The 26,817-nt window shown below is 36.3% G+C and overlaps 3 protein-coding genes across 4 annotated transcripts; all 3 read left to right on the top strand.

Annotated features, from left to right (window-relative positions):
* The first annotated feature begins 92 nt into the window (after positions 1-92).
* On the top strand, positions 93-6,333 carry abcf2a (ATP-binding cassette, sub-family F (GCN20), member 2a). Its single transcript, XM_081375517.1, has 15 exons — positions 93-198; positions 1,106-1,289; positions 1,874-2,086; positions 2,200-2,382; positions 2,804-2,975; positions 3,195-3,290; positions 3,772-3,874; positions 3,969-4,064; positions 4,178-4,297; positions 4,401-4,490; positions 4,596-4,706; positions 4,820-4,882; positions 5,272-5,400; positions 5,498-5,701; positions 5,816-6,333. Exons 2-15 carry the CDS (start codon positions 1,145-1,147, stop codon positions 5,930-5,932), a joined length of 1,842 nt encoding a protein of 613 aa, XP_081231643.1. The 5' UTR covers positions 93-198; positions 1,106-1,144; the 3' UTR covers positions 5,933-6,333.
* Positions 6,334-7,322: 989 nt separating this feature from the next.
* faim2a (Fas apoptotic inhibitory molecule 2a) lies at positions 7,323-15,673 on the top strand. 2 transcript variants are annotated; one of them, XM_081375533.1, is made up of 12 exons: positions 7,323-7,408; positions 9,074-9,236; positions 9,385-9,518; positions 11,254-11,318; positions 11,406-11,459; positions 11,560-11,610; positions 11,751-11,790; positions 11,910-11,947; positions 12,714-12,801; positions 12,885-12,980; positions 13,534-13,587; positions 13,671-15,673. In XM_081375533.1, the coding sequence occupies exons 2-12, from the start codon at positions 9,080-9,082 to the stop codon at positions 13,815-13,817; spliced, it is 924 nt and encodes a 307-aa protein (XP_081231659.1). In that variant the 5' UTR covers positions 7,323-7,408; positions 9,074-9,079; the 3' UTR covers positions 13,818-15,673. The 2 variants fall into 2 exon arrangements, with proteins under 2 accessions (XP_081231659.1, XP_081231660.1); XM_081375534.1 differs by having other exon boundaries at positions 7,346-7,408; positions 9,077-9,236.
* Positions 15,674-16,470: 797 nt separating this feature from the next.
* Positions 16,471-24,843, top strand: ttc19 (tetratricopeptide repeat domain 19). Its single transcript, XM_081373598.1, has 10 exons — positions 16,471-16,771; positions 16,954-17,039; positions 18,860-18,970; positions 19,567-19,605; positions 19,703-19,759; positions 19,886-19,947; positions 20,054-20,148; positions 20,227-20,381; positions 20,567-20,729; positions 23,542-24,843. Exons 1-10 carry the CDS (start codon positions 16,501-16,503, stop codon positions 23,706-23,708), a joined length of 1,206 nt encoding a protein of 401 aa, XP_081229724.1. The 5' UTR covers positions 16,471-16,500; the 3' UTR covers positions 23,709-24,843.
* The last annotated feature ends 1,974 nt before the right edge of the window (positions 24,844-26,817 follow it).

A 26,817-nucleotide genomic window follows, 5' to 3' on the forward strand; every position in this document is an offset into this window, starting at 1 on the left:
ATTCTACAAGAAAACTGCTAACAGATAGCGGCTTTGCTGTAATGCAAATGAGTGGGTGGAGCTTTATTATGCATCGGCATCTGATTGGCTGCCGTGCCGGTATTGGTGACACGCGCCTCACACAGCTTGTAGCGCGGGCCATGAGATGAGACCGCTTCTCCGGTGCTGCTAGGAGCGCTTCGTCAGGAATAGATCTGGGTAAGATTACGGCCTAATTCAACAAAAGTTTGTTATTTACTCGTGATAGTCATCTATCTCCGTGATGGTCGATGTCTACAAAAAAAAAATCATACCTCATTTACTAATTTAGTTTTGTTGTCCGGACATCTTTCGGATTAACAGGCTAGTTTTACCGGCTGTTAGCTCGCCGGCTAGCTCGTGGGGACAAGAGAGTCGCGTGCGCCCGTCAGCCAATTTAACATTGTTTATCAGTTGATACCTCTTTTACAAATGTTATCGCATTTTTTTAAAATATAAACTGCAGTTGTTCTATGTCCAGAGAGTAAGATTTCCTCGTGATCTGGGATACACCGTTATGGCTAGAGTTAGCATGGTTGGTGAAGTGGCACATTGGTTGGGCCTTTAGAGTTAACCGACACCTTATTTCCTCTTGAGAGCAGCAGCGATGGTATGTCGCTATATCATCGGTCATTTGTGCTTTCCGAACTCCTCACGATATCGTTCGTGTAATAGGTTATTTTCTTTGCCGGTATCACTTTATCATTGCCGTAATACGCCTAGACTGCGTCAGGGAAAAGTACTGGCCGACTGTACTCCACGTGAGCCGAGCCGAACCACTGCCCTCTGCTGCCTGAAGCTTGGTCTGTTAAAACAAGACCTTTTTATTTTTCTTGCAAAACATAGAGAATACATGTTTATGTTATATACAACTTTGTAAACAAAATGTATTAACAATATGTTCAATGTCATCAGAATACAAATGAGAAAAGAGACCTTAAGCACAAAATCTGCGTAAGTGACTAATCGAGTGTCGATTGAACCGGAAGTCGTTTGGGAACAGTGTGTACTTTGTAATTATTTTTTTTTCTTTAGTCCTAGTAGAGCATCTTAACCTCTACCTAATCTTTTTGTATCTCTCCCTCAGATTTTCAGAAGTGCTCTGTTCCTCTGATCTGCAGCTAAAATGCCATCCGATTTAGCAAAAAAGAAGGCGGCAAAGAAAAAAGAAGCAGCCAAAGCTCGCCAACGTACAAAGAAACCAGAGGATGGAGTGGATGGTGATGAAGAGAAACCAGAGGACCAGCAGAACGGAGGAGCTGAGTTCAATGGTAAGAGGAGCCATTAAAAGACCGTCCTAAGGCCTGTTCACACCAAGATGAATATTTGGTGTTATCGTCTCTGTACTCTTGAATTTGGTGTTATTTGATAAACCTTAAAGAATGGGTATTTGAAAACTATTAATAATGCTTGGCTTAATTCAGTCACATTGACCGTTATTGAGAATTTTTGCGGGCAAAATCCCGTTTTATTAATCCATGCTGTTGGGAATTTTGTGGGAGGGAGAAAATTTTTCCACCAGTTGAGTCCATGATGCTTTCCCAAAAAAATTGCTAATGTGATTACACCTTTACGAGGATATTTCTGCTTTTCTATAATTGCCTATAAAATAAGAGGATAACTTTGCATTTTTGTTCTGCTGTTTTTTACACACTGATTTGAAATGACATCGCATTGGAATATTGGACCGACTTTCATGTTGAACATTTGTGTCTGTGTAACCATGCCTTAAAACTTTTGTAAATCTGAGTTTCCCCCTCACCCATTGGCCCACCAAGTGTTTTAAAACGTGTTTTTTTTTATGTTCCTCCTTGAAATATATTTGAATCATCTTCTTTTTCTCTCTTTAACTTAGGGGTTGCCAGTTTGACGAAGGAGCTGGATGAGTTTGAGCTGAAGAAAACTGAGGCCCGTGCAGTTACTGGCGTGTTGGCATCTCATCCAAACAGCACTGATGTGCACATCAGCAGCTTGTCTCTCACGTTTCACGGACAGGAGCTGCTCAGTGACACTAGTTTGGAGCTCAACTCTGGCCGTCGATATGGCCTTATCGGACTCAATGGAACTGGTAAATGTAGAATCTGTTCATGTTGGGCTAATAAATCTCCACTTGTTGGCTTTAGAAGTGATTTCAGTTTACATGCTCATAAATAACTGACTTGCATTTAAACTTTTGTGTAGGTAAATCAATGCTGCTGTCAGCAATTGGTCACAGGGAGGTGCCGATTCCAGAGCACATAGATATCTACCACCTGACCCGTGAGATGGCACCAAGTGAGAAGACCGCTCTGGAGTGTGTGATGGAGGTAGATGAGGCGAGGATCCAGCTGGAGCGAGAGGCTGAACGACTAGCTCATGAGGACTGTGAGTTTCAACAACTGATCAAATGCACACGGAGTAGTTTGAAAGGAATAGTTCGCCTGGAAATGAAAATTGGCATTTGCTTGTTCAAAACCATCAACTTTTTTTCAACATCAATTGTTTGATCCCAAGATGTGTGAGAACCAATTAGTATAATATGTAATGAGTGTGTATGTATACAGTGAAAATTTTTCAAATAATCTGTTAATTGGTCAGGTCAATACAACTTTCCACGTTTTCATAGGAACTGTTTATTTTGTAACAGCTTCCTTTCCTAGGCGTGGTATATTGAATATCTCAGTTGGAGAAGACTTCTTAACTCTGCACTGTGTTTAAGGAATCTCCTTGAGGAACACTTGTGTGTTTATTATGCTTATTTGAATGTTTGTGAATTTAATTTAACTTTAAATTTGTCAAATTTTAGCTGAATGTGAGAAGCTGATGGAGCTGTATGAGCGTTTGGAGGAACTGGATGCTGATAAAGCGGAGATGAGGGCCTCGCGGATCCTCCACGGACTGGGCTTCACTGCTGCCATGCAGCAGAAGAAACTCAAAGACTTCAGCGGTGGCTGGAGGATGCGTGTTGCTCTTGCTCGGTGAGTCTTCAGAATCTCTTTCGGAAGTTCAAAGCTCCTGGGAGATGATGTAATAAAAGGCCGAATGATAGCGCAGTTGCTTTGTGCTAACTGTGCAATGACAAAAACTGTCCGAAGCGAATTTTCTGATCCCTTTAGCTCTTTCAATGAATGCATTTGCATATCTTTCAACAATCTTTGAAGTCTTGGTTCATTCGTGGTTGTTTTTTTTATCTTCAGGGCACTGTTCCTCAAGCCTTTCATGTTGCTGTTGGATGAGCCAACAAACCACCTGGACTTGGATGCATGTGTGTGGCTGGAGGAAGAGCTCAGCCAGTAAGTCTTTATTTTTAAAACAAGTCTATGACAGAATATTAAAAAAAAAAAAGTTTTTTTGCTATGGGTTGTTTCTGATGACATGATGTAAACAAAAGGCCGAATTGTAGCTCTTCCATCAAGCAGTTTGTTCTTGTTGTGGATAGAGCTTTGACAAAAACTAGACCGAAGCGTTTAGCTGATCTGTCAGCGCAACCCAGATGCAGTTTTGTTTTTGAAGAGGTTACAGTAGCACTTTATTTTACTGTGTCTTTGTTACACGTTACATTTACTTTCTGTAGTAATAACAAATTATGCATAATTAAAATCGAAAGTAAATTCATGTTAATTAATGTAACTCATTACTTAACTGTTTAAATGCACTGTAATGGACACCTTGTCATAAAGTGTAACTGTTACATTACGAAATGCATTCTGTTTTTGTTGCAAACACCATGCTGAGAGCTGTGTGATCAAGTTTGTTTCTTTTTCCCCCCGACAGATTTAAAAGAATTCTGGTTTTGATATCCCATTCCCAGGACTTCCTCAATGGCGTTTGTACCAACATTATTCACCTGCACCAGCGCAAGCTTAAATATTACACGGTAAAGAGACTAATTCTTTCCCCCGTAAAGCTGTTTTCCTGTAATTGCAAATGTGCAGTTTTGTTTATTTTGTCATTCGTCCTCTTGTGTAAAGGGTAATTATGACCAGTATATAAAGACCAGAGAGGAACTGGAGGAGAATCAGATGAAGCGGTTTAACTGGGAGCAGGACCAGATAACACACATGAAGGTAAATGATCTCTATATGTACCTTTTGTAAATATGCAAATCTTCTATGCCCTTTTCTACTTGCTCAGCTTGTAATTGATGTGGTTATTTAAACATTTTCCTGTTGATCCGCAGAACTACATTGCTCGGTTTGGTCATGGATCTGCCAAGCTGGCTAGGCAAGCTCAGAGTAAAGAGAAGACGCTACAGAAGATGGTCGCCTCTGGTCTTACTGAGCGTGTTGTGAATGACAAGGTGAGAAAAGAGTTTTGTCTTGATCTTGATCAGTCATTTGCCTTTTTAATCCTTTGTTTAGTCAGTAGTAGAAATTACTTATTCTTTTTTTCTTTTTCTTCAGACCCTGTCATTTTATTTTCCTCCCTGTGGGAAGATCCCCCCTCCTGTCATTATGGTTCAGAATGTCAGCTTCAGGTATTCGGATAATACGGTACGCAGAACCATCTAATCTTTAATAACACATTTTACTCACATTTCTGTTGTTGCGTCCTTCTCTGGATTGAGGTTCTCGCATGTCTCCTTTTGTCTTATATAGCCGCATATTTATAATAACCTGGAGTTTGGAATTGACTTGGACACACGGGTGGCCCTTGTAGGGCCCAATGGGGCTGGCAAATCTACTTTGCTGAAGCTCCTTGCTGGAGAGGTAAGGAATGTTTTAACTTAAATGTATAAACCAACATACCAAGGGTTGCATGCATTTTATGTGGTTTGGAATCTTTAGTATTGTGGTTTGTAAGGCGTCATCTCTTCTTTCAGCTCCTGCCTTCAGACGGTATGATTAGAAAACACTCCCATGTGAAGATTGGGCGATATCATCAGGTCTGTTCAGACAATTTGTCATGACGTTTTTATATAATGGATGTTGATGATAAAAATAGTGAAGATGTTGATGTATATAGATTTTTTGTTTTTTTTTTGCTATGGGTTGTTTCTGATGACATGATGTAAACAAAAGGCCGAATTGTAGCTCTTCCATCAAGCAGTTTGTTCTTGTTGTGGATAGAGCTTTGACAAAAACTAGACCGAAGCGTTTAGCTGATCTGTCAGCGCAACCCAGATGCAGTTTTGTTTAAGATGTTCTGTTTTTGTATGTATATGTGAAAACTAAAGTTTTTAATCAATTATTATTAGAATCTGCCACATAATTAGTTCTGTGGCACTAGACTGATTTTTAATAGTATTTAACTTGCGTTTTTTTTTTTTTATAGCATCTAACAGAGCAATTGGAACTTGACCTTTCACCTCTGGAATACATGATGAAGTGTTACCCTGAGATTAAGGAGAAGGAAGAGATGAGGAAAATCATTGGCCGCTATGGACTCACTGGCAAACAGCAAGTAGGGTGTTTTTTTTTTTTTTTTTTTTTGGACTGCCTTTGATTTTTAATCTGTGAAGCCCAGACTTTTTATTTATTTATTTATTTTATTAAACTAGGTGAGCCCCATTAGGAATCTGTCTGATGGGCAGAAGTGTCGTGTCTGCTTTGCCTGGCTGGCTTGGCAGACTCCCCACATGCTCTTTCTTGATGAGCCGACCAATCACCTTGACATTGAAACCATTGATGCTCTGGCTGAGGCGATCAATGAGTTTGAGGGTGGAATGATGCTGGTTAGCCACGACTTCAGGCTTATTCAGCAGGTAATGTGAAGGTTTTAGTTATGTTTTTGCCCATCTTGTTGTACATGTCATTGTTATCTTTGTCAAGCTAATGCAGTTAGCTTAGTTTAATAATATTGTTTTGTTTCCTTGCAGGTGGCTCAGGAGATCTGGGTTTGTGAAAAGCAGACCATCACAAAATGGAGCAGGGACATTCTGGCTTACAAGGAACATCTGAAATCAAAAATCGATAAACAGATGCATGATTTATAGCCAGTAGAGCGCCTCCCCATCACATAGATGACAGTTCGTACTTCCAACATCTCTGCCAACCAGACTTTTGCTCTCCAGGAAAAATACAAGCATGCTTGTTAGACCTGAGTCAGTTACTGGGCTTGCAAGGGGAATTCAGTCATGTTTTCTTTTTTGTGTGTTAACATGCATCACACTATTTGGACTTTACTTTTGAAAAACCTATTAAAAACCATGGTTGTGCACTTAATTATTTTTTTTTTTTTTTTTTAACTAGTGGAGGGCAGGTCAACAAGACAAAGACTAATATGAACGATAAAGTAAACTTCAAGGACTCTTCATGAGGTTTTTTTTATTGTATCAATTATTGTTTAGAGCTGTATCTGCCATAAAGATGTCTAATTAAAGCGTACATTAATTGATTTGGCTTGTGCTTTTTCTTTGGTTTCTGTCTTTGTACAGTTTTCTCAAGAACAGAGCAGAGAATCTACGTTTCTGTGTCTACTTAGTTGAAGTATGCATCTGTACCTTTGCAATCTAATGCAGATTAATAAATGTACAACAATCTTTAGTCAGAGAAAAATAATATTTTACAAAACGTTAAAGAAAAAAATATATAAATAATTCATACCACCTTTCCTTATCTTTTCTCTAATACTATTAATAAATTTACATTTTGTGTGTGTGTACAGGCTTGGCTATACTTGTGAGGGCCAAACGTATGGAAGCCCATTCCTGCCACATAAGAAAATAAATTGAGTCATAATTCAAAATAAAAAGTCATAATTACAGGATAAAAAGAAATTTGACATAGCAAGTTGAAATTATAAGATAAAAAAAAATCGAAATTATGACTTTAACCCATGTCCTCACTAATAGAGTGAAATAATATGGCAAATCACTAGTGAGGACATTTTACTGGTCCTCACTACTTAAAAAGGCTTTCGCTATGGTGACATGTCTCTGAGTAGCCTTTGTTTTAGTGCTAGTTTAATTCAATGTAATTTATTCTTTTTAAAATATATATATATATATATATATATATATATATATATATATATATATACTAAGAGGCATTGTTTCCTGTGAATTTACATTTATGGGTAAAAAAAAAAGTCTATATATTTTGTCTGTTATTAACATCTTTAATTTCTATTTTACTATCTGTATACTTGTTATTGTCTCTGTGTACTAGAAGCTGCTTTGTCACCAAAACAAACAACATGTGTGTATGCAACATATGCCAATAAAGCTCTCTCTGATTCTATTAAAAATATATGTGTGATAATTGTGTGTTCTAAATGTGAGTTATTTTTTTCAACAGGACATGTTTTCACTGTAAAAAAACAACGAAATTCTATCAACATCGCTTCACATTTTCCAGGTTGCTAGCGGTTCGCGTTTGTCATTTCCGGAAACACCGGAAGTACGTCATTGAACGATTGTGTTCATTGTTTTTACTTGGATCTCGAGTGTCACATTAGCAGTTACAGTAAGGTAAGTTAAAATACAGAGCTTACTCTAGAATTAATTTGTTAGAGCCTATATTTTGATGTAGGTTCTAACAATCTTATTCTTATATGCGCAAAGCATTTGTCGCCTCCTGCACGATAGAATGGGCTTGAAAAGTGTCACCGAGGTGCTAGCTAAGCTAAGCGCTGTCAACCTTTATATCAGTCCCGTTACAAATTATTTTAGTATATATATAACAGCATAACAGTACTCCCCTCGTTAAGACTAATAATTTAGAATAAAAGACTGTTGTGCTTTGTGTTTGATAGCTCTACATGCACTAGCCGGATCAATATGAGTCTAAACTGATGTTCTCTTTACTAACGTTACTTATAATAACTGTATAACTGTACTGTATATTTGAAACAAGAATTTCTAACGCCTCTTAATTATCAGTATGATTTACAACTTTGCTGAAGAAAACCTGTTGTACACAATTGTTCTAACGTTACATGCCTTCTGTCCTCTTATTTATAGTTTGTGTGTATATATATATATATTATCAACAACAAAAAACCTTTTAGTATAATTGTAATTGTAAATTTCCACCATCAGGTCATGGTACATGTGTCTTTTTGCTGTCAAATATTTAATGATTTTTATGAAGTAAACGTAAGTATAATTTTTATATTATTAGTAAAATTTCAAAATTAACTTTTACTAGACTGTAGCAACCCATGTTTACTTAATTATCCACACATATATGTATACTTATCAGGTGTGATAGGCATCTTTGGAACGTTTATTTCTCTCAGTTATCATTGTACTGCACTGCATTATAATTTTTGTCCCCCAAAATAAAACTACAGTCTTGATCATAAAACTAAGCATTTAAATATTTTCTTACTAAGACGTTTTATTTGGAGAAATAGTATGACACATTTAAAAAATATATGATTTAATTTAGACTGTTAATTCATATGGTATGTCAGGCTTCATGTGGTTAATTTATAAACATTATAAATTATAATCTGTGCCCAGTTAAAAGAAAAAAAAGAAAAGAAAAAAAATATCGGAATAGTTCAAAACTTGATAAAGGTTTTGGCACTTGCTATGTGAAAAAAAAAAAAAAAAAGAAAGAAAGAAAATAATCATGGACATGATTCGAAAAGGTTAAATGGTCTGAAAAAAAAACATTGCTCTTGTGCTTCTCACAATCAAAAATTACAGCATTGGAAATGAATGGGAAACAAATTTCATCTAGTGGAAACGTTTGGTACTGCGGCCCAAGCAAAAGATTTTCTCGCAGGTTTAGAGTAAAGCATGTTTTGGAAAATCATATACAAATTTTAAGTAGTATTTTTTTTTTTGCATTTTTTCATAACAATAAACTTAAATTTCTATCACTTTTTAAAATAAAACCATAAAATCCCCAAAAATACAAAATATTAAATAAATAAAAACATGATTGAACAAAAATATAGCACATTTATTTAATTGAAAAAAAGGTTAACCTTTTTGTCTGCCATTGGCTTAAAATAGGAAAGGATCCAAGTTTTAGGTTCATAAGGAATTAATGTGGTGAAGAGTTGCAAAGTTTCATTGGCTTTGTGGCATAAAATATTAATGCTGGCCAGGGTGCTGGAATAACAGATCTACTTGTTCTTGATTCCATTCTCAGATGATTTTTTGAATGTTATTGTTTTACAGTAGACCATGAGTCTGCCAGCAGCCCCACCCAGCTATGCTGAAGCTACAGCAGGAGATAAAGAACAAGGAGCTGATAGCTTCACTTACGCTTCCCAGCTGCCCCCAATGCCACCACCAACCATGCCCATGCACCCCAGCTGGGCTTATGTGCATCCCGGCCCTAGTATGTGACACTTTACTACAGCAATTTTGGATATGCATGCACAAATGTTTATATGCAAGGAACCTTATCTTTACTGTAAGAAAAGTCTGAGGATAAAATTATGTCTTTCTTCTCTGAACGTTGTTAATAGTGCAAAATGTCTCTTTAGGTCCAGGATATTCCAACGCTTATGCTGCAGACATGTCCTCACCCTTCTCTGATCCGAGCTCCAGCAGCAGCTTCGATGGCCTGAGTGGAAGCACCTGGGAGGACAAGAATGTCCGCCGCATGTTCATCAGGAAGGTGTGAAAGTTCTCATTTAATTGTTTTTCTATTTGCAGTCTGCTTTACAGTTCAAACATTATTAACTGATATGAATTGAGTTGGATGCAAGTAAGCAGTCTATATATTTTAATGTGTTTGTTGCTCATTTATAATTAAAAAGATGTTCAGGGTAATTAGGTCTCATTAGGCTGTTATTTGAGATGTTTACTCTGCCTGCCAACATTTATACTGGTCTCACAACAAACAAAATGCATTTTATTCATAGCAGCATATTTGTATATATTTGCTTCTATATATACAGTAAATATGATTAAAATATTATACAATTTTAAATAGTGTGTGTGTGTGTGGGGGTGATTATAAAACGCGATTCTATCTTCTGCTGATTCACATCGATTCACAAATAAATAAATAAAGTTTTTTTAAATCGTTACATGTCTTTAACTTCGCAGTACTATTTAAAGTTATTGACATGTAGAGTGTTATAAATCACAATAAGCTGCAAAAAAGGACTCAATCCAGTGCTCGCGCTAATGGACACAGCCGAAGCGTGAGTTCAGATGTCGCGTCTCAGATGCATGTGATCCCGAAATCAATTGTCTTTACATTTATATTACATTTACATCTTTCACAGCTTATTGGGCTTGAATGGTCAAATACACACAGGATTATGTAAAAATGCACATTGTGTGAAGTATTCACATAAACGTAGTCTGTTATATCCTAGGCGCACAAATCAGATGTGTAACATTATTTTAGATCTGTGCATTTGTTCTTAAAGGGAAAGCAGTTTAATAAACTGTTGGTGTCTGTTTTGTTAATTTAATTAAAAAAAATCACTTACTGCTTTTGACTGAATCACTTTTGTATCTTCATTATGAATCAATTTATATTTAACAGTGAAGACTTGGGCTGCACGATATTGAAGAAGAATGCGTATGCAATAACTTGTTAAATAATGTGATATTCGATATGTGATTCATAGGATTTTGCTTTAAGTGTGTAAAATCAATTTAAATTGTATTTAAATATATTTAAAAACTGAAAATGATATAACCAATGTATATGTTTCACATTCTTTCTGGGAAAAGAAAGCATCACTACAACTTCTGACAATGTCATTTTACCAAGTTTATCAGGTATGCCTACATTTGATAATTTAGTTGTGAGAAAAAATACAGAAAGTGAGTCATCAAATGTAAAACTAAAACACTGCATAGTCTTCAAATGAATTGAATATCAAAATTGATTGTCAAGAGCAGTGAGTGATTTTCTTTTGTTTCACAGACAGCAGCAGGTTTACTGTATTAGGCTGCTGTCACTTTAAGACCTAATGCACAGATCCTATTGACACACATCTGATTTCTTTCCCAACTGTTCACTACATTCACTTAAGACATAACTGACTGTGTTTACGTGAATACTCGCCAAGACAAGCATTTTGACATTGTAGCGTTGTAACTTTGCAGATATTGTTTTTGCTCAATCAGCAACATTACACACTAACTAAAGGTAAAAAAGTGAAATAATAATCAACCACCCCTTTAAAATATTTAAAAATAGAAAACAGCTGTTTAAAGTTGTAGTAATATTTCAAAATATTGCTGTATTTTTTATCAAATAAATGCAGCCTTGTTGAGCATGGGATACTTTAAAATATATATATATATATTTTTAAATTGTTCTGACCCCAAACGTTTGAACAGCAGCGTACGAACCTTCTAGTTATGAAAAGCATATATATTCTTTGCAGGTCTTCTGTATCCTCATGGTTCAGCTCATGGTCACATTTAGTGTGGTGTCACTCTTCACATTTTGGTAATTGATACACATAACTCAATTTTATCCAATTATTCCACTTTTAAAAGAAAGCACTGTCACTGAAGACTGTCCTGTCTTTCACAGTGAGCCAGTCCGGAAGTTTGTACAGTATAACCGGGTTTTCTATCTGACCTCATAGTAAGTGAACTATACACTGTGCTCTTTCCTCTTTAGAGGCTTTAGAACTTATATGAATCATATATGAATTATGTTTGTAACACTGCTATGTTTTGTCCAGCATGACTTTCATGGGAACATACCTGATGCTTGTGTGCAGCACAAACGCACGGTAAACAGACACTGTTTGTTATACATTGTTCTTGTATTTGAGTTCACCTTCTGGCTTACATAGGAGATGTGTGATATCAGGAACTCTGAGGTTCTTTGATATCCATCACTTATTGAACAGTGTTTGTGTTTCATCTGCAGACGAAGATACCCAACAAATATGATCCTCCTAGCCATTTTTGTAAGTAATCTCGTTCTCATTAGCTCACCAGTTAAATGATAGTAAATGTTATAAACAAGTCTTCACTATCATTTAACTTTAAAAAGAAAAGGATGCATATTCTTGTTTTATATTTTTAGACTTTGGCAATGTCCTATATGGCTGGCATGCTCGCCAGGTAAGACAAAATGTTATTATATTATATTATATTAATATAAAAAAATGGACCACTGTTAGAGGTGAAATATTCTTTATAATTATTAAGATGAATTATTTTTACATTTTTAGATTTCTGGACTAGAAAATGTTAGTGGATGTTCAAAATTTGAAAGTTTAGAGTCCTTGCTCTTATTATACACACTATTAAGGTCACTATGGTCAATCCATTAAATAGTAAAGTACGAGAGAAAATGAACCCAATTGTAGCCTTGTACACTGCCACTGCTATAGTTAACTGTATTGAGATATGTGTGTGTGTACTTGTACAACTATCTTTGTGAGGACTATCTTTCTTAGGCCCTGTTTACACCTGTTATTAAGATGTGTTTTTGTCAATCCGATCTCAAGTGAACAACGCTAAATACTGGTGTAAACTGGGTAGGTATAGGTAGTCATAGGTAGTCACCGCCATAGGTAGTCGAAAACGCATTAGACCGGATTGCTTTCGTAGTGTAGACACTTGTGTGGTCGAATGTGTTTGAACTGCCACAAAAGATGCCTACTGTGTAAACATTACGAGAAGCGTGCTAGCCAGACGTGATTAAACTTTGTCGGCTGAAGACAAAAAACATACCAAGCACAATGTTCTCTCACCATTCCTGATTTCTAACACACACTCACAGCTAGAGATTGCATTGTGTCAATGAATGTCCTCTCAAAGATAGATGTACAAGAATATGTGTGTGTCTAATTTGCAGTACTAATTTCACTCTTTCTATATACAGCTACCATAATACCAAAGTGGTGATGTTGAGTGTGGGCATCACAGCACTGGTGTGTCTGGCCATCACACTCTTCTGTTTCCAGTCCAGGGTGAGCTCATTTCATCTTAAACGGCTTCTGTCAAGTGCTTCATTTATGGGTCATTTGATAGAGCATTGTCTTCTGTCATCTAGGTTGACTTCACCACCTGTCACGGATTACTTTTCTCTCTCATGATGGTGCTGATGATAACCGGGCTTCTGCTGTTCTTTACTGCACCATTTGGATATGTAAGCTGCTAAATAGATATAGATTACTTTGAAGCTGTCACTATTATGATGTGCCAATAGCTTTGTTCACACTGTCAGTCCGAATCCGATTATTTGTGTATCCGATTGGAATCTGATCTAAATTATTGACTGTCCACAACTGGTCAGATCTGATTTGTGTGTCCTGTATGGTAGGTATAGGCCATAAACAACAACAGCAGCGTGGAGGGGTTTGCAATACAGATGTTGTCTGTTTTCTGTTCAATACAGATGTTTACCTGGCATGAGAAAGTGACATAACGCAAAATCTGATCAGAGCAGTCAGACTGAAACGTATTTCCAGAAAAACCACATATATATATATATATATATAGCTCAATTTGATATGATTTTTTTTTTTTTGCTGTTCACACTTGCTAAATAGGATTGCATTCCAATCAGAGATGCATAAAAATCTGATCTGGACTAACACTCTGAATGAGGCTATAATCACTAAAAACGTATTATATTGAAATCGTACTGAAGCCATAATTTTGATATCGGTCCAAGTGTCTACTCTTGTCTGTTGTTTTAGATACCCTGGTTGCATACTGCTTATGCTGGATTTGGCGCTCTGGTTTTCACTCTGGTTAGTACCCTTTGGTTATGCAATATTGTCAGCTTTATGTGTTTCATACAAGATCTAATAATCTTCCTTTTGTTATGCTTTAGTTCCTGGCGTTCGACATGCAGCTGCTGATTGGCAACAGACGGTACTCTCTGAACCCAGAGGAGCATGTGTTCGGAGCCATCTGCCTCTACATGGATGTGGTCTACATATTCCTCTTTTTCCTTCAGCTCTTTGGGAGCCGGGAGTGAGGTGTTCATGCTATGCCTGGGCTTGAGCCTTTGTCCTCTGTTACATTCATACACACACACACACACACACACACATACACACACACACCCACCCTTCTCAGTTACTCCAAGGTTTGGTGAGGAGTGAACAGTCTTCCTTCATTCTGTGTGGCAGTTGAAGTTTGATGTGTGCTGTTATTTTCCTTCTGGTCATGGTTAGGCAGCTCTTTGCACACCTAGTATGCACCCTTGCTGCAAGAGAACCATACTACCAATCAGATGTACACACGCAGGGTGTAGACAATCACTGCACATCATTTTTGTGATTTCACTTAAAGTGATTTGAAATGCCCTAGATCATCTGCATACAAATGTTTAGAATTCCAGCATTCTGTAATGCGTAAAAAAAATCAGTGTGTTTTTGAGTGTGATTTAGTGGGGAATATAGTGACAGTACTTGTCAATGGTTATTATCCCTTCGTTTGCACGTTGTATAGTTGAAATGAATCTTAAACCTTGCTGGCACTAAATGTGTAACGAGTTTTGTCAATCAGCAACATTGTGCAGTACAATTATACCAGAGCCAGAGAGGCCCGTATGTGACACTTTGTTTTCATCTTGTGCAATAACCTGCTCTTGACTGGGGGTCTGAAGCTGGACCTTACAGGAACTCGTTGCGGTCAGTAAATATTTTGTGCCTCTGAATGCTGGTTACTAATGAGGTTTCAGTCCTGTTGTATGAAGCCAGTGCAGATTTATAAAAAAAGATATATTGTGTGCCAAATATAACATCCTTAGATGATGGCACTTGGTCCAAGTCCAACGGGTCAGTTGTGAGGTCTGCAATATATTTCTATAAATTCCCTGGTAAATTAACTCATAAGTGTGTGATGCTTGGGAGTTTTTACTCACTTTCATGACTCTTAATTGCTTTTATTCACCTTTAAGTAAAATGTTTTAGATACTGAATTATCAGGTGCTGACTTATTTGAAAAGAGACGACTTGTTACATTCAGAAGAGACAAAAAAAGATCTAATGTACTTTTTGATTGGTTTCAAGCGCATGGGGCTTATTTTCCATGGGCTTTAATATACCTCTCTTGTCTCTTATGAACGCATTGATGTAAGAGTGTGTTAACATTTTAACTTGGGAAAACATTCCTTAATTTTGAAAACTGAAATAGGTTTTAAAGTAATTTACACTCTATCGACATTCCTCTTTGCTTGCATTTTGTTCTGTTTCTGTAAACTACACATTCATCTTTCTGATGGATAGATGTTGTATTTGTTGCAGTGGATTATAAGAGATTTGGGTAGAAAGCCTTACATACCCATACACTTTATTTCTCGAATGAAGGCTATGCTAACCTACATTATTATTATTATTATTATTATTATTCAAATAAATGTCAGTTTAAAGAACACAAATTTATGTTTTGCTTTTAGATGGACATTTCACATGTGCAACTTTGTTCCCGGTTTTAGATGAAATGTATAAAGGCTTTACAGACAGCTTTTTTTCAGAGGAAGGATTGAATTATGAGGTGATTTGTATAATTTTGTTTTGTGAAGTTATTATTGTTTATGTGAATATTACGTGTGAGTGACTGTGTATATGGATCACCCTATGCCTTTCCTATCTCTCTCTTTCTGTGCACTTCTGTCTACAAATGAATACGTTTAACCTAAAATTATTGCATGAACTGTGATACAGAGACCCGCTGTGTGCTAACCTAGAACTGAAAAGACATCAGTACAAAGCATTCCCTCTTTTTCCTGTTAAAAAACTAATGGCCAGTGGGTCATAACAGGATATTGTGTTGTTTTGTAACCTCATTTGTGCTTTAGTAAAATAAATAAATAGAACAGTAAATCATAAATTGATGTGTCTTTTGTATGCTTTATTCCTTGTATTCAGTAACTTTTTAAAATAAGTATTTTAGTACTAGTATGTTTAAAGGAATAGTTCAGTTAAAAATGAAAATTATGTCATAATTTACTCACCCTCAAGTTGTTTCAAACCTGTATGAGTTGATCTCTGCTGAACACAAGGGAAGATATTTTGAAGAATTTCGCTAACAAAACAGCAAACAGTTGATAGTACCCCAATGAATTCCAGGTTATTTTTTTTTTTTTTTTTTTTTCATACTATGGAAGTCAATGAGGTCCATGATCAATTATCTGGTTACCTACATTCTTCAGAATATTTTTTATTTGTGTTCAGCAGAAGTAGAAAGACATTCATTCAGGTTTGAAATAACTTGAGGGTGAGTAAATGAATGATAGAATTATTATTATTTTTTTTTTTTTTTTTTTTTTATGAACAATTCCTTTATGGACTATTTTCAACCTCTTATGTTTGTGCTGTTGTTTTACAACCAGTAAATTTGAGTCATTTCCTGCAGGATGTAATTAAGCAACTGGTACTTGCCTTGGTTTTACCAATTAAAAAAATATTCTGGAGAAAAAAAGGAAAAAATAAAACACCTAGTTTATTCTTAGAAAGGGGACAAAATGTATAAAAAAATTGTACAAATATTTTTTAATGAAACTACTGATTTTACACGAATGTCATCTGAACTGCCAGACATTAAAGATAATAGTGTAATAAATAAATATATAATAATAGTGTAAAAATTCATAATAAAAAAAACATCGGGCGGGTCACGTGACCACCACGCCTGACGTCATTGCATAATCAAACATGGCGCTGCGCTCTTACTGTCGGCTGCTGGCTGCACAGGTAGCTCGTTTGAAGCATTGTGTAAATGACTGTACAAGAAATGTATCCGGTTCCAGTTTATCGTTTGCAAGAATTAAATCGCTGCGTGAGTCGGCTGGGGTGTTTGTGCTGTCGAGCCGCTTGCACAGAAGGTCATGGCATCCGTGTGTCAGTTCTTCTCAATGCACCAGAGAGAAGCGTCACTCAGACACGGCAGGGTTCAGCAGGTGGACTCTTGCGTGGGGAGTCATGGGTGAGTTTACATGCGGATTGGGTGTGAATTGAAAACATTAGCATCTGCATTTGACACATGACGTAACATGCGTGATGTCATAATGTTTCATGATATTTACGTAATGTAAAACCACCTCGACCCAGGGTGACCTCTGTATAATGATTGAAATGATCTGACACTCTGATTTGCTTTTGCATCAGCCTTTTCACTTTTTGGAAGCTCTGATGAGAGGACTGAGGAACAAAAACTTGAGGATGAGCTTATTCTGCTCTTGAAGAAAGCCAAGGTATACTGTGATGCTTTATTGAGTTCTCTCTTATCAGACATACATGACAGTTTGATCTTCATTCGTTTATCTTAGCGTAGTCTGTGTGAAAACAGAGGAACAAAGCAAATACTACGATTATTTTTTGTTTTTTTTCAGTTTAAAGTATTGCTTTGTTATTCTGATAATGTCATTTGTGATTAAATAATTTGTGTTAATTTGTGTTTTTTTCAAAGAATCTGTTCTAAAAGGGAACAGATTTTAAACACTAGTCATCATTCACTTTGTAAATATTATTATTATTATATAGATACACTTCGAAATTTTCTGGTAAATCTGACAGACTGCAGACTGGCTCTGACTTTCAACAACTAGCGCTTCCTCGTCTAAAGTCATGACCAAAGGTTTTGGCAGTGACATTTTAAATCATAAAGCAAAAAGCAATAGCTAACATAATTTCACTGATTATGTGATGAGTGATAGTCTGGTAAAAATCACTCTATCATTCTGATTGGATTATAAGAACAGACTGAGTGCTATAAAAGGAGGAAAGAAGTGCTTCCAATCATTGTGTTCTTGTCTTAGCAATGGTTACATCCAAAGAAAGGCGTGCAGCCATCATCTTTTTCATCAAAATGGTCTTGCATGCAAGGAAGTTGATGCAAAGAATATCGCACCTGAAAGAACCATTTACCAGATCATCAAGAACTTCAAGGAGAGGTTCAACTGTAGTGAAGAAGTCTTCAGGACATCCCAGAGTGTCCACCAAGCGGCAGGATCGTCTCCTCTTGAAGAGCTGAGGGAATCGTCTCACCACCAGTGCAGAGCTGCTCAATATTGGCGGCAGGTGTGGGTGCGAGACTGAGAGTGCATATGCAGCACAAGACTTTCGACAACGGCCTGGTGTCAAAGAGGGCAGCAAAGAAGCCACTTCTCTCCAAGAAAAAAACATCAAGGAAAGAGTGAAATTCTCAAGAAAGTACACGGATTGGACAGCAGAAGACTGGTGCAAAGTTATTTTCTCTGTTGAAGCCCCCTTCTGACTGTTTGGAACATCTGGAAAATCTATTGTCCAGCGAAGAAAAGGTGAACCATGTCGTGCCAACAGGGAAGCATCCTGACACCAGCCATTGGTGGAGCTGCTTTTCATCCAGGGGAGTGGGCTCTCTCTCACAATTCTGCCCCAAAACAACACCAGGAATAAAGAATGGTAAAAACCTGCAAGAGAAACTTCTGCCAACGATCCATCCAGGAGCAATTTTGTGATGATCTGTGCATTTTCCAGCATGATGGAGCACCGTGTCACAAGGCAAGAGTGATAGTGAAGTGGCTCGGAGATCATTACATTGAAATTTTGGATCCATGGTCAGGCAAATACCCTGATCTTAAACCCATTGAGAACCTGTGGTCAATCCTCGAAAGCAGAAACCCACGAAGTGTGATAAACTCCGATCATTAACAAAGCAAGAATGGATTGCCATCGGTCAGGAACTGGCCCAGAAGGCGATATCCAGCATGCCAGAGCACATTGCAGAGGCTATAAAGAAGAAGGGTCAACAATGTAAACATTGACTCTTTACATATATTGAATATTTTTTGCCAATAAAAGCCTTAAAAATCTTATGCAATATTTATCTCTGTTTTCCAGTTTACCATAGGAACATGTAAAAAATAATCTACAAATACTGAAAAACATGTATGTCACTGCCAAAACTTTTGACCATGGCTGTAGATTGTAAACGGGGAACAAATCTTGTCATGCATTTCTGTCTTAATTATTTTTTTTAAATATTATTCATGTTTATTTTATAAGACTGAATGTTACTTAACCTCCTTCACAGTACAGCATGATGACTGGGGAACTGGACGCAGCCAATGTTTTCTTACACAAAGCTGTCAGGCTGGCACATCAGATGCACAGTAATGATGCCATTATATATACGTACAGCCTGGTATGTTTTTTTTTTTTTGTCCTTTGTCTTGTCCTCCTTTTTCACCTAGCCCAGTCCATTTTTTCCTAGAGTTCTCCTTGTTAAACCGTATGTGACCCTGGATCACAAAACCAGTCAAAAGTAGTAGCACGGTTATATTTGTGGCAATAGCCAACAATACATTGAATGGGTCAAAATTAGCGATTTTTCTTTTATGCTAAAAATCATTAGGATATTAAGTAAAGATCATGTTCCATGAAGATATTTTGTAAATTTCCTACCGTAAATATGTTAAAAAATATATTTTTGTGAGTTGATGCAGCAAAATCGCAAACATAAATGGACAACTTTAAAGGCGATTTTCTCAATGTTTTGATTTTTTTTGCACCCTCAGATTCCAGATTTTCGAATAGTTGTATCTCGGCCAAATATTGTCCTATCCTAACAAACCATACAACATATGGAATATATTTATTCAGCTTTCAGATGATGTGGAAATCTCAATTTCCAAAAAATGACCCTTGTGACTGGTTTTGTGGTCCAGGATCACATATATTTTATGACAATGAAGATTAAATGAGAGCATAATTTAGCTTAATGTTCCTCTCTCTTCACAGATGGCAAATCTTGCCTTTGTCCAAGGTCAGCTGGATAATGTGAGTATGGTTGAGGGAGATCTTCCCTCTGCACTACTCCACTGACTCTGTGCTCTATGTGCTCGTATGTGACTCTGTTGGTTGTTCTTTGTTGCAGGCTGAGAAGCTGTTTAAAGCAGCCATGAGTTTCATGCTGTCAGGGGGAACACCACAGGTAAAAACACTCAATGCTGGAATATTTTTTTGCATGTAATTACTTTTGTATGCAATGCTCATTACTGATTCCTTCATTTCTGAACATTGGTTGACTAATTATCAACCAATTGTTTTATCTCAAAAGGATGACAATGCAGTGATTGAGATGTCGCTGAAGCTGGCCAGCATATATGCCACTCAAAACAAGTGAGTTCTGATCCTCTGCTGAAAGAGTGAAAAGGGGGATAAACAGTTGACTCATTTGACCTATTAACCTCTGCGCTGTTCAGTAACTTGTACTTTTCATTTCCAGGAACGAGTTGGCGGAGCATGGCTTCCAGTTCTGCACTGAGTCTTTAGAAGCCAAGATTGAGAAACAGAAGGACCTTCTTCCAGAAAGCCTGTCAGGTATGTTCTGTTTACTTCCTGTGGAAACAGGTTATTTGTGTTTTATTCGATCTCTTACTAAACGCATGTTTCAATTAGATGAGGAGCGCAAAGACACCAAGCTGCTGCTCGGTCTCAGTCTGGATGCGAGGGCACGTTATTTGGCAGCTAATCGTCGTTTCACAGGGTCTTGCAGGGATTACCAGCATGCGCTGCAGATCTGCCAGGAGGAGCAGGGAGAGTCCCACCCACAGGTGACGTTCCTTTTGTAAGACATTACACTGGTTTGGAAGTATAAATGTACTGGTGGTACATATATCTTGTAGTCATATTTATTCAATCAAAATCTCTCCAGTCATTTTACAAGATCTTCTGATGGTCTATGTGGCAAGAAGGTGTTTGTCCCATTAAATGGTATTGTGTAATGAATCTGTTTCAGACCCTGGTTCTGATGAGTGATCTGGCGACCGTTTTGGACCTGCAGGGGAAGCACGATGAGGCGCTGGCTCATGTAAAGAAGGCCGTTGAGCTTGCACAGGCAGCGGGTCACCCTGATCAACATGTTCTGCTTGGGAATATGGCAGGAATTCTCATGCACAAAGGTTCAACTGCTTTAGTTACACTGGCATTTACAATTTTAAATAGTTTTAATATACAAAAACACACTACCATTCAAAAGTTCAGGGTAAGGAGGATATATATATATATATATATATATATATATATATATATATATATATATATATAGTGGTGGGCCGTTATCGGCGTTAACGTGCTGCGTTAACGTGAGACTCTTATCGGGCGATAAAAAAAAAAAACGCCGTTAATCTATTCTCAAAGTTGGGTTGGGAGCTGGGTCTATACTACGCAAGCTATGATGACTCTCACCTTGATATTTTAGCGTGGATGTATACCTAGCCGAATTCGGTTCGGTTTTCGGTACGCATTTTCAAACCGAACGGTTTGTTGGATCATTTTTCCTGCCGACCAAAATTTCGTTATTTCAAATGTAGGCGGGTTGCGCGTGGCAAGCGCGCTCATAATGTAAGAGACGCTGGCGCGACCACAACATTGTCCAACATCAAATGGCAAACGTAATGCAAGCGGTACGAAACTGAGCTACTCGTTATTGTGTGGTTGACGGGCTGTTGTTTATCAGTTTGGACCAAAGCAGCGCGAGCCGATCGTGATCATGCGACACTGTTACTACACAGCGCTAAGAGATCCAGTAAAGAAAGCATTTTAATTCGCCACAGAAGTAATAACATCGCTGCTAGATCTAGTGAGAAACATTCACATCTCCGTTATTAATGGATCAAACAGTGGAAGCCAGGAACTGTCTGGTGTCCACAGATCTGCAACATTAACCATGGATTTACTGTAATAACACTAACTGCAACCATGGAAGTTTGGCAGGAATAGTAGGCTATAATGCTTTCAAGTAACATTACGTTGGTTTTATTTTGACATTATGAATAAAATTGCTGCCCTCAAATGTTAATCTGAACTAAAAATAGACCTTTGTTTATAACTACTACAATATTAGGCTACATTTCATTTTTTCCAAGGAGCTGTTTTGTTTTATATGCTCATAAGAAGTCTATTATAGCTCCATCATTGCTCAAAGTAAAAAAAAAAAAAAAAAATCATACTTTATTATGTTAGTTTTAATAATAATAATAATAATAAAAAAATCTCTGGAATTTCTTCACAAGTTCTTTTAAATGTCACTTTGTATTTAAGAAACACGTGCCCTTTAGTCATTATTTGGGTAGCACACATATTCTGAATGCCTTCAGCAGAATTCAAATGAGCCATTTTAATCTAGATTAATTTCAAGATTACAGTGAGATTAATCTAGATTAAAAAAAATTTATCTATGCCCACCACTAATATACACACACACACATTCTTATCATTATCATTGTTAACCCCTTAGCTGTCACCCCCCTTTTTGAGAATGGACATTAAAATGCACTATTCAAGCTTAAATGGTTGTAATTCAAGAATGCTTTGGAGTATAGACCTAAGTTTGGTCTTGTATTAAAGGTAAAAAATAGCAGATTATTGCTGAAGTGAAAGCACTTCAAAAAATTAAAGTATGAAAAAGTTATGGAAGTTTAAATTTACATTAAATCACATATAATTTATTTAATATTTTTATTTTATATAAAATATATATTTTACAAAATATGTTTTACAAAAAAATTACTATAAAATCAAAGCCAAATATCTAACCAAGTTGTGTTCCAAATTTGAAGTTGATATCACAAAAAATGAAGTTCCCATGAGATTTTGTTTAGGCGTATTACCAAAAATAGCCACCGGGTGTCATTGAATTCCATTGAATTTCACTGTATGCATTCTACCATAACAAATTAATAAATTTCTGTCCAAATATCACTTCTGTCACAAAATATGGAATCTTGAGACTCAGACCTTTCTGACAATATGGGTTTTGTCAAGATTAGAAAATATTCTGATCATAAATTATGAAACATAAGGATGCCCAAAAGGGGAGGAGCCTGATAAAATAATTTAGAGTACCGTTTCTATGGTAACACAATGTCCAATTTCAAAACAGTTTTCACAGGATGAATTCTGAGATCATAAGCTTTCAAATGATACCTTATTTATGATAACTAATAAAATATGTAATATAATAAAAAAAAGCGATAAAAAAATATAATACAATATTTTAGAGGATAATATATATATATTATACTTTTTAGAAGATAATATTATTTTATATTTTTTTATTGACAAATACTAGATTATATATTTTCTAATGAAATTTTAGCATAAAAAACAACATATCAATTATTAAAAGTGTGTGCGTCAACTTTTTGTGACCAAGGTCAGAACTCCTGTTATTACGTAGATTTTTTGAGGTGCACTCTTGTCATAAATTCATCTATTTATGTTCGTACATAATTTATAACAAAAAAACAGTCCTAAATATCTATTTAGGAGTCTTAGAACTTTCCAACGATATATAGTTTGTCATAATTAGATTAGGATTAAATAGTAATATAGGGAAGTAAAGTTAGGCGTGCCATATACAGTACGGTGACCGTTAAGGGGTTAAACAGTTGCTCAACTGCTTAATATTTTTGTAGAAATCATAATCGATTCTTTGATTAGTTGGAAGTTACAAAGAACAGCATTTGTTTGTTTTTTTTAAATTCTGTAAGTTTAATGCAGTTTTGCTTAAAAAATAGTGTTGATCCCACACTTGTGTATATTATATTATATTATATTATATTATATTATATTATATTATATTATATTATATTATATTATATTGTTTTATAATTACAAATAAAATGATTATAATATAAAGATTAAAAAATATTCTAGAAGATATTCTCAGGGATACACAGTTGTCAATGTTGTTTGTCTTTTGTTAACCAGGGGAGTTTGAGGAGTCTGGTAAACTGTATGAGGAAGCCCTGGCTCTGGCACGTGCAGCAGGAGATGAAGAGGCTGTTGAGCAGCTTCAGGAGGGACTGAAAGAGCTCACCAACAGGAGAGACGGGCAAACAGAGAGCAAAACTGATGAACAGGAGATCAAGCAATGATCCAAACAAAACACTCCTGACTTGGAAGTATAATATACTTGAGTAGAGCACAACATTAGGACAAATTTATCAGTTTTGTGCAACTTCTAATTGAGTACACAACATACATTGTCTAATGCCCTTTTTATACCTTACCTCCCATTAGACTTATTTTGTAGTCTTGCTCTTGGTCTGTATTAAATTATTTCTCTGTAAAACAGAATCAGGGAAGATAGACTGGTGGACTGATGACTGAGTGATAAGTCAGAAATACTGTACATCATTTTGTCTGTTGAAATAATGTGCAAAGAAACATGTAATCTTATTTAAAGCCAGGTTGTGTTAATGTGTTTGATGTGAGAATTGATTTGATAAACCTATGAACAAATATTTGTTTTTTTGCTTTCTTTACCAGGAACATTAGCAGTGCCCTGTAGAGGTCAGTATATGTTCAGATTTCTTAAAGATTTCTTTGAGTTGTTCAACCCAAGTCTAAAAGGTTGAATTAAGGAGTCAATACTTTAAACATCAAGATGCAGGAACCTAAGTTCAGTTTCTGTTCAGTTTGTCTTTATTTCATTTACCAAAGGATATTTGGTTGTGGATTTTGAAGCAATACATAAAAAGCACAAAAAACCCATAATACATAAAACCTTAAATATCTAATTTAACTTCCACGCTGAAACATTACAACTGTTTAGCTGACAATATCTTTTTAATGAAAATATCAAGTGCTTTTCAAAATGTGCGACCGAAGTGAAGCTGGTGCCTAGAAGTTTCTCTGCTATTTTCAGTGCGTCAATTTAAAGGAAAATTAGATTAACTTGGTTACTTAATAACTGGCCTTGAATCCTTTTCACTCTTTAAACCATTAGTCAAATGTTGGTCTTATTCTCTGAGAAGATGCTCTTTTTCTCAATAAAAGTTAAATATTGTCTCATTCTACAGGTTAAAAAAAAAAACCCTTAAAAGATCCAAATCAGCAGCTTAGTCCGATTTGTTCTGTGCTTCACTAAAGATGTTTTCGACGAGTCCTTTTAGATGACCTGCTGTGTCATCGTGTTACCAATGTATTCGAATCCACACATGATATTTTAAACCTGTAATTATTAATAGTGGGAACAGCGAATACCATTTTAATAAAGAAGAAGGATGCATTTGGGCTGAGTGTGGTCTTGCCGTATGCCTGGGTGGTAAAAGATGCAGTGGGATCATGAGGCTGAGATCAACATGACTCAACTAGTAATTAAGAATCTCATAGAGTGTGGCTCATCAGATAAGAGCAGCTCATATTTTCATTTAAACGCCAATCTTATATCAGTCTTAGGGGGGAGGGGGGCATAGGGTGAAAGAAAAAGTTTATATTGGCACAGAAATTAATGTTGTGAGTCATGTTGTGCAATGCCTTTAGGCCTGAAATCGTGTTGCTTTTGTGCTGTATTTGACTTTAACCTCCCTTTGGAAAGTGCAGTGGGAATTGGAATAACACATAAAATCTATTTTTAACATGGACATTTATGACATTCATCAATTTATCCAAATGCTTTTTTAGGGCCACTGTGTATACAAATATTCATTTGTGTATATCCTCCTCTCTGAATTTTCTCAATGAGCATTGGTGATTTTGTTTATTCCGTTTTGCAACTAAAATAACTTCTCTTGCTCTGTGCCCTCACACATGTGAACAATAATTGCTAGTTAGTCAAATCCGAGGGGAGGAAAATGATAATTTACATGAGCTTTCCACTGTGCTGTGATCACTTTCCTTTCACCGCATGATTTCCTGTCCTCTTACTCTCACGGAAGTATGAGAGAATGACTTTTGACTGTTTTTGCAGTTCAATTGTTAAAGTCACCATGAAATCAAAATGAACAATTCTTTTTTCTTTTTTTTTATGGAATATTGCATTGTTTATTATAAATGATTTATCCATGCACATGTTTTTTTTTTTATTCATATGCCATGGTATCTTGAATCAAAATAACTTACCCTCCCTCTTGCAGCAACATTTCTTATCTTCCCTTATGACGTTTTTACTGGCATGATGGCGGGATCAATCTGTCACTCACATAAGAAATACATTATAAAATACTTCATTAAATCTATCCTGTTAACTCATCCATTTCTAAATATTCTGATACTGATGAAACTTGCTCTTTTTGTGGTTTTGTTAAAGAAACAGCTGCTCATTTTGTAATTGTAGTATAACCAATACATTTTGGGCTGAGTACTTATGTTTTTAGCCCTACTAATGTGAACCATACCTTAAACCTTAAAGAATTTTTTATTATTATTATGAAAACCCAAAGCTGCTGTCCCTTGAATATGTTGTTAATCTCTTTATCTTGTGTGCAAAACTCATTAACAAGAAAAAATGGCTTAAGTTTTTTCCTCTTTTTCTTGCTGAATTTAACTTTTATTTCATCCCTTAGACTTATAAAAAAGAATCATGCATTATGATGACTTATTCAAAGATATGATTTAACCTTATTATTGTGCTTTCTTTTCTTTTCAAAGTAACTATATATTTTGATGTACACAAATCCAGGATATTTTTATTGTTGTTGTTAATTGAAAGAGATACAACCATGTTTCATTTCCTTGATCATATATATATATATAATCTGTCACTCACATAATTTGCAGCAATAGCAAACAACAACAATCCAATCAATTCCCGATGGGTCCCGCCCTACGTTTTTTCATGTTCAAGAAGCTGTTTCGCTCTGATATACACAGACGACCCAAAACATAACGACCACCTGCATAAATATGCTGTTGGTCCACCACGTACTGCCAAACAGTGCAGATCCACGAGGAACGCACTCTTCAAGACCCCTGAATGTGTCCTCTGGTATCTGGCACCAAGACATTTACAGCAGATCCTTTATTCCAAGGTGGAGCCGCACTGGATTAGACTTGTTCGTCCAGTATATCCCACACGTTCAGTCAGATTGAGATCTGAGGAATTTGGAGGCCATGCAGAGCAACAACTCGAACTCTTCATCATGTTCATCAAACAATTGCTGAACAATGTGTGTAGAAGAGCGGAACATCCTGCTGTAAGAGGCCACTTCCACCAAGGAACACCACTGTCATGATGAAGTGGTGTACTCGGTCTGCAAAAAT

Source organism: Scardinius erythrophthalmus (genome assembly GCF_964197995.2).
Source record: "Scardinius erythrophthalmus genome assembly, chromosome: 9".
Lineage (NCBI taxonomy): Eukaryota > Metazoa > Chordata > Actinopteri > Cypriniformes > Leuciscidae > Scardinius > Scardinius erythrophthalmus.

Coding starts and splice junctions, on each gene's coding strand:
- faim2a (XM_081375533.1), top strand. CDS start 9,080: ATGAGTCTGCCAGCAGCCCCACCCAGCTATGCTGAAGCTACAGCAGGA. Junction 11,611..11,750: donor GTGTGCAGCACAAACGCACG/GTAAACAGACAC, acceptor TTTCATCTGCAG/ACGAAGATACCCAACAAATA. Junction 12,981..13,533: donor TTACTGCACCATTTGGATAT/GTAAGCTGCTAA, acceptor CTGTTGTTTTAG/ATACCCTGGTTGCATACTGC.
- abcf2a (XM_081375517.1), top strand. CDS start 1,145: ATGCCATCCGATTTAGCAAAAAAGAAGGCGGCAAAGAAAAAAGAAGCA. Junction 2,383..2,803: donor ACGACTAGCTCATGAGGACT/GTGAGTTTCAAC, acceptor GTCAAATTTTAG/CTGAATGTGAGAAGCTGATG. Junction 3,875..3,968: donor GCAAGCTTAAATATTACACG/GTAAAGAGACTA, acceptor TCTTGTGTAAAG/GGTAATTATGACCAGTATAT.
- ttc19 (XM_081373598.1), top strand. CDS start 16,501: ATGGCGCTGCGCTCTTACTGTCGGCTGCTGGCTGCACAGGTAGCTCGT. Junction 16,772..16,953: donor TCTTGCGTGGGGAGTCATGG/GTGAGTTTACAT, acceptor CTTTTGCATCAG/CCTTTTCACTTTTTGGAAGC. Junction 18,971..19,566: donor TTATATATACGTACAGCCTG/GTATGTTTTTTT, acceptor CTCTCTTCACAG/ATGGCAAATCTTGCCTTTGT.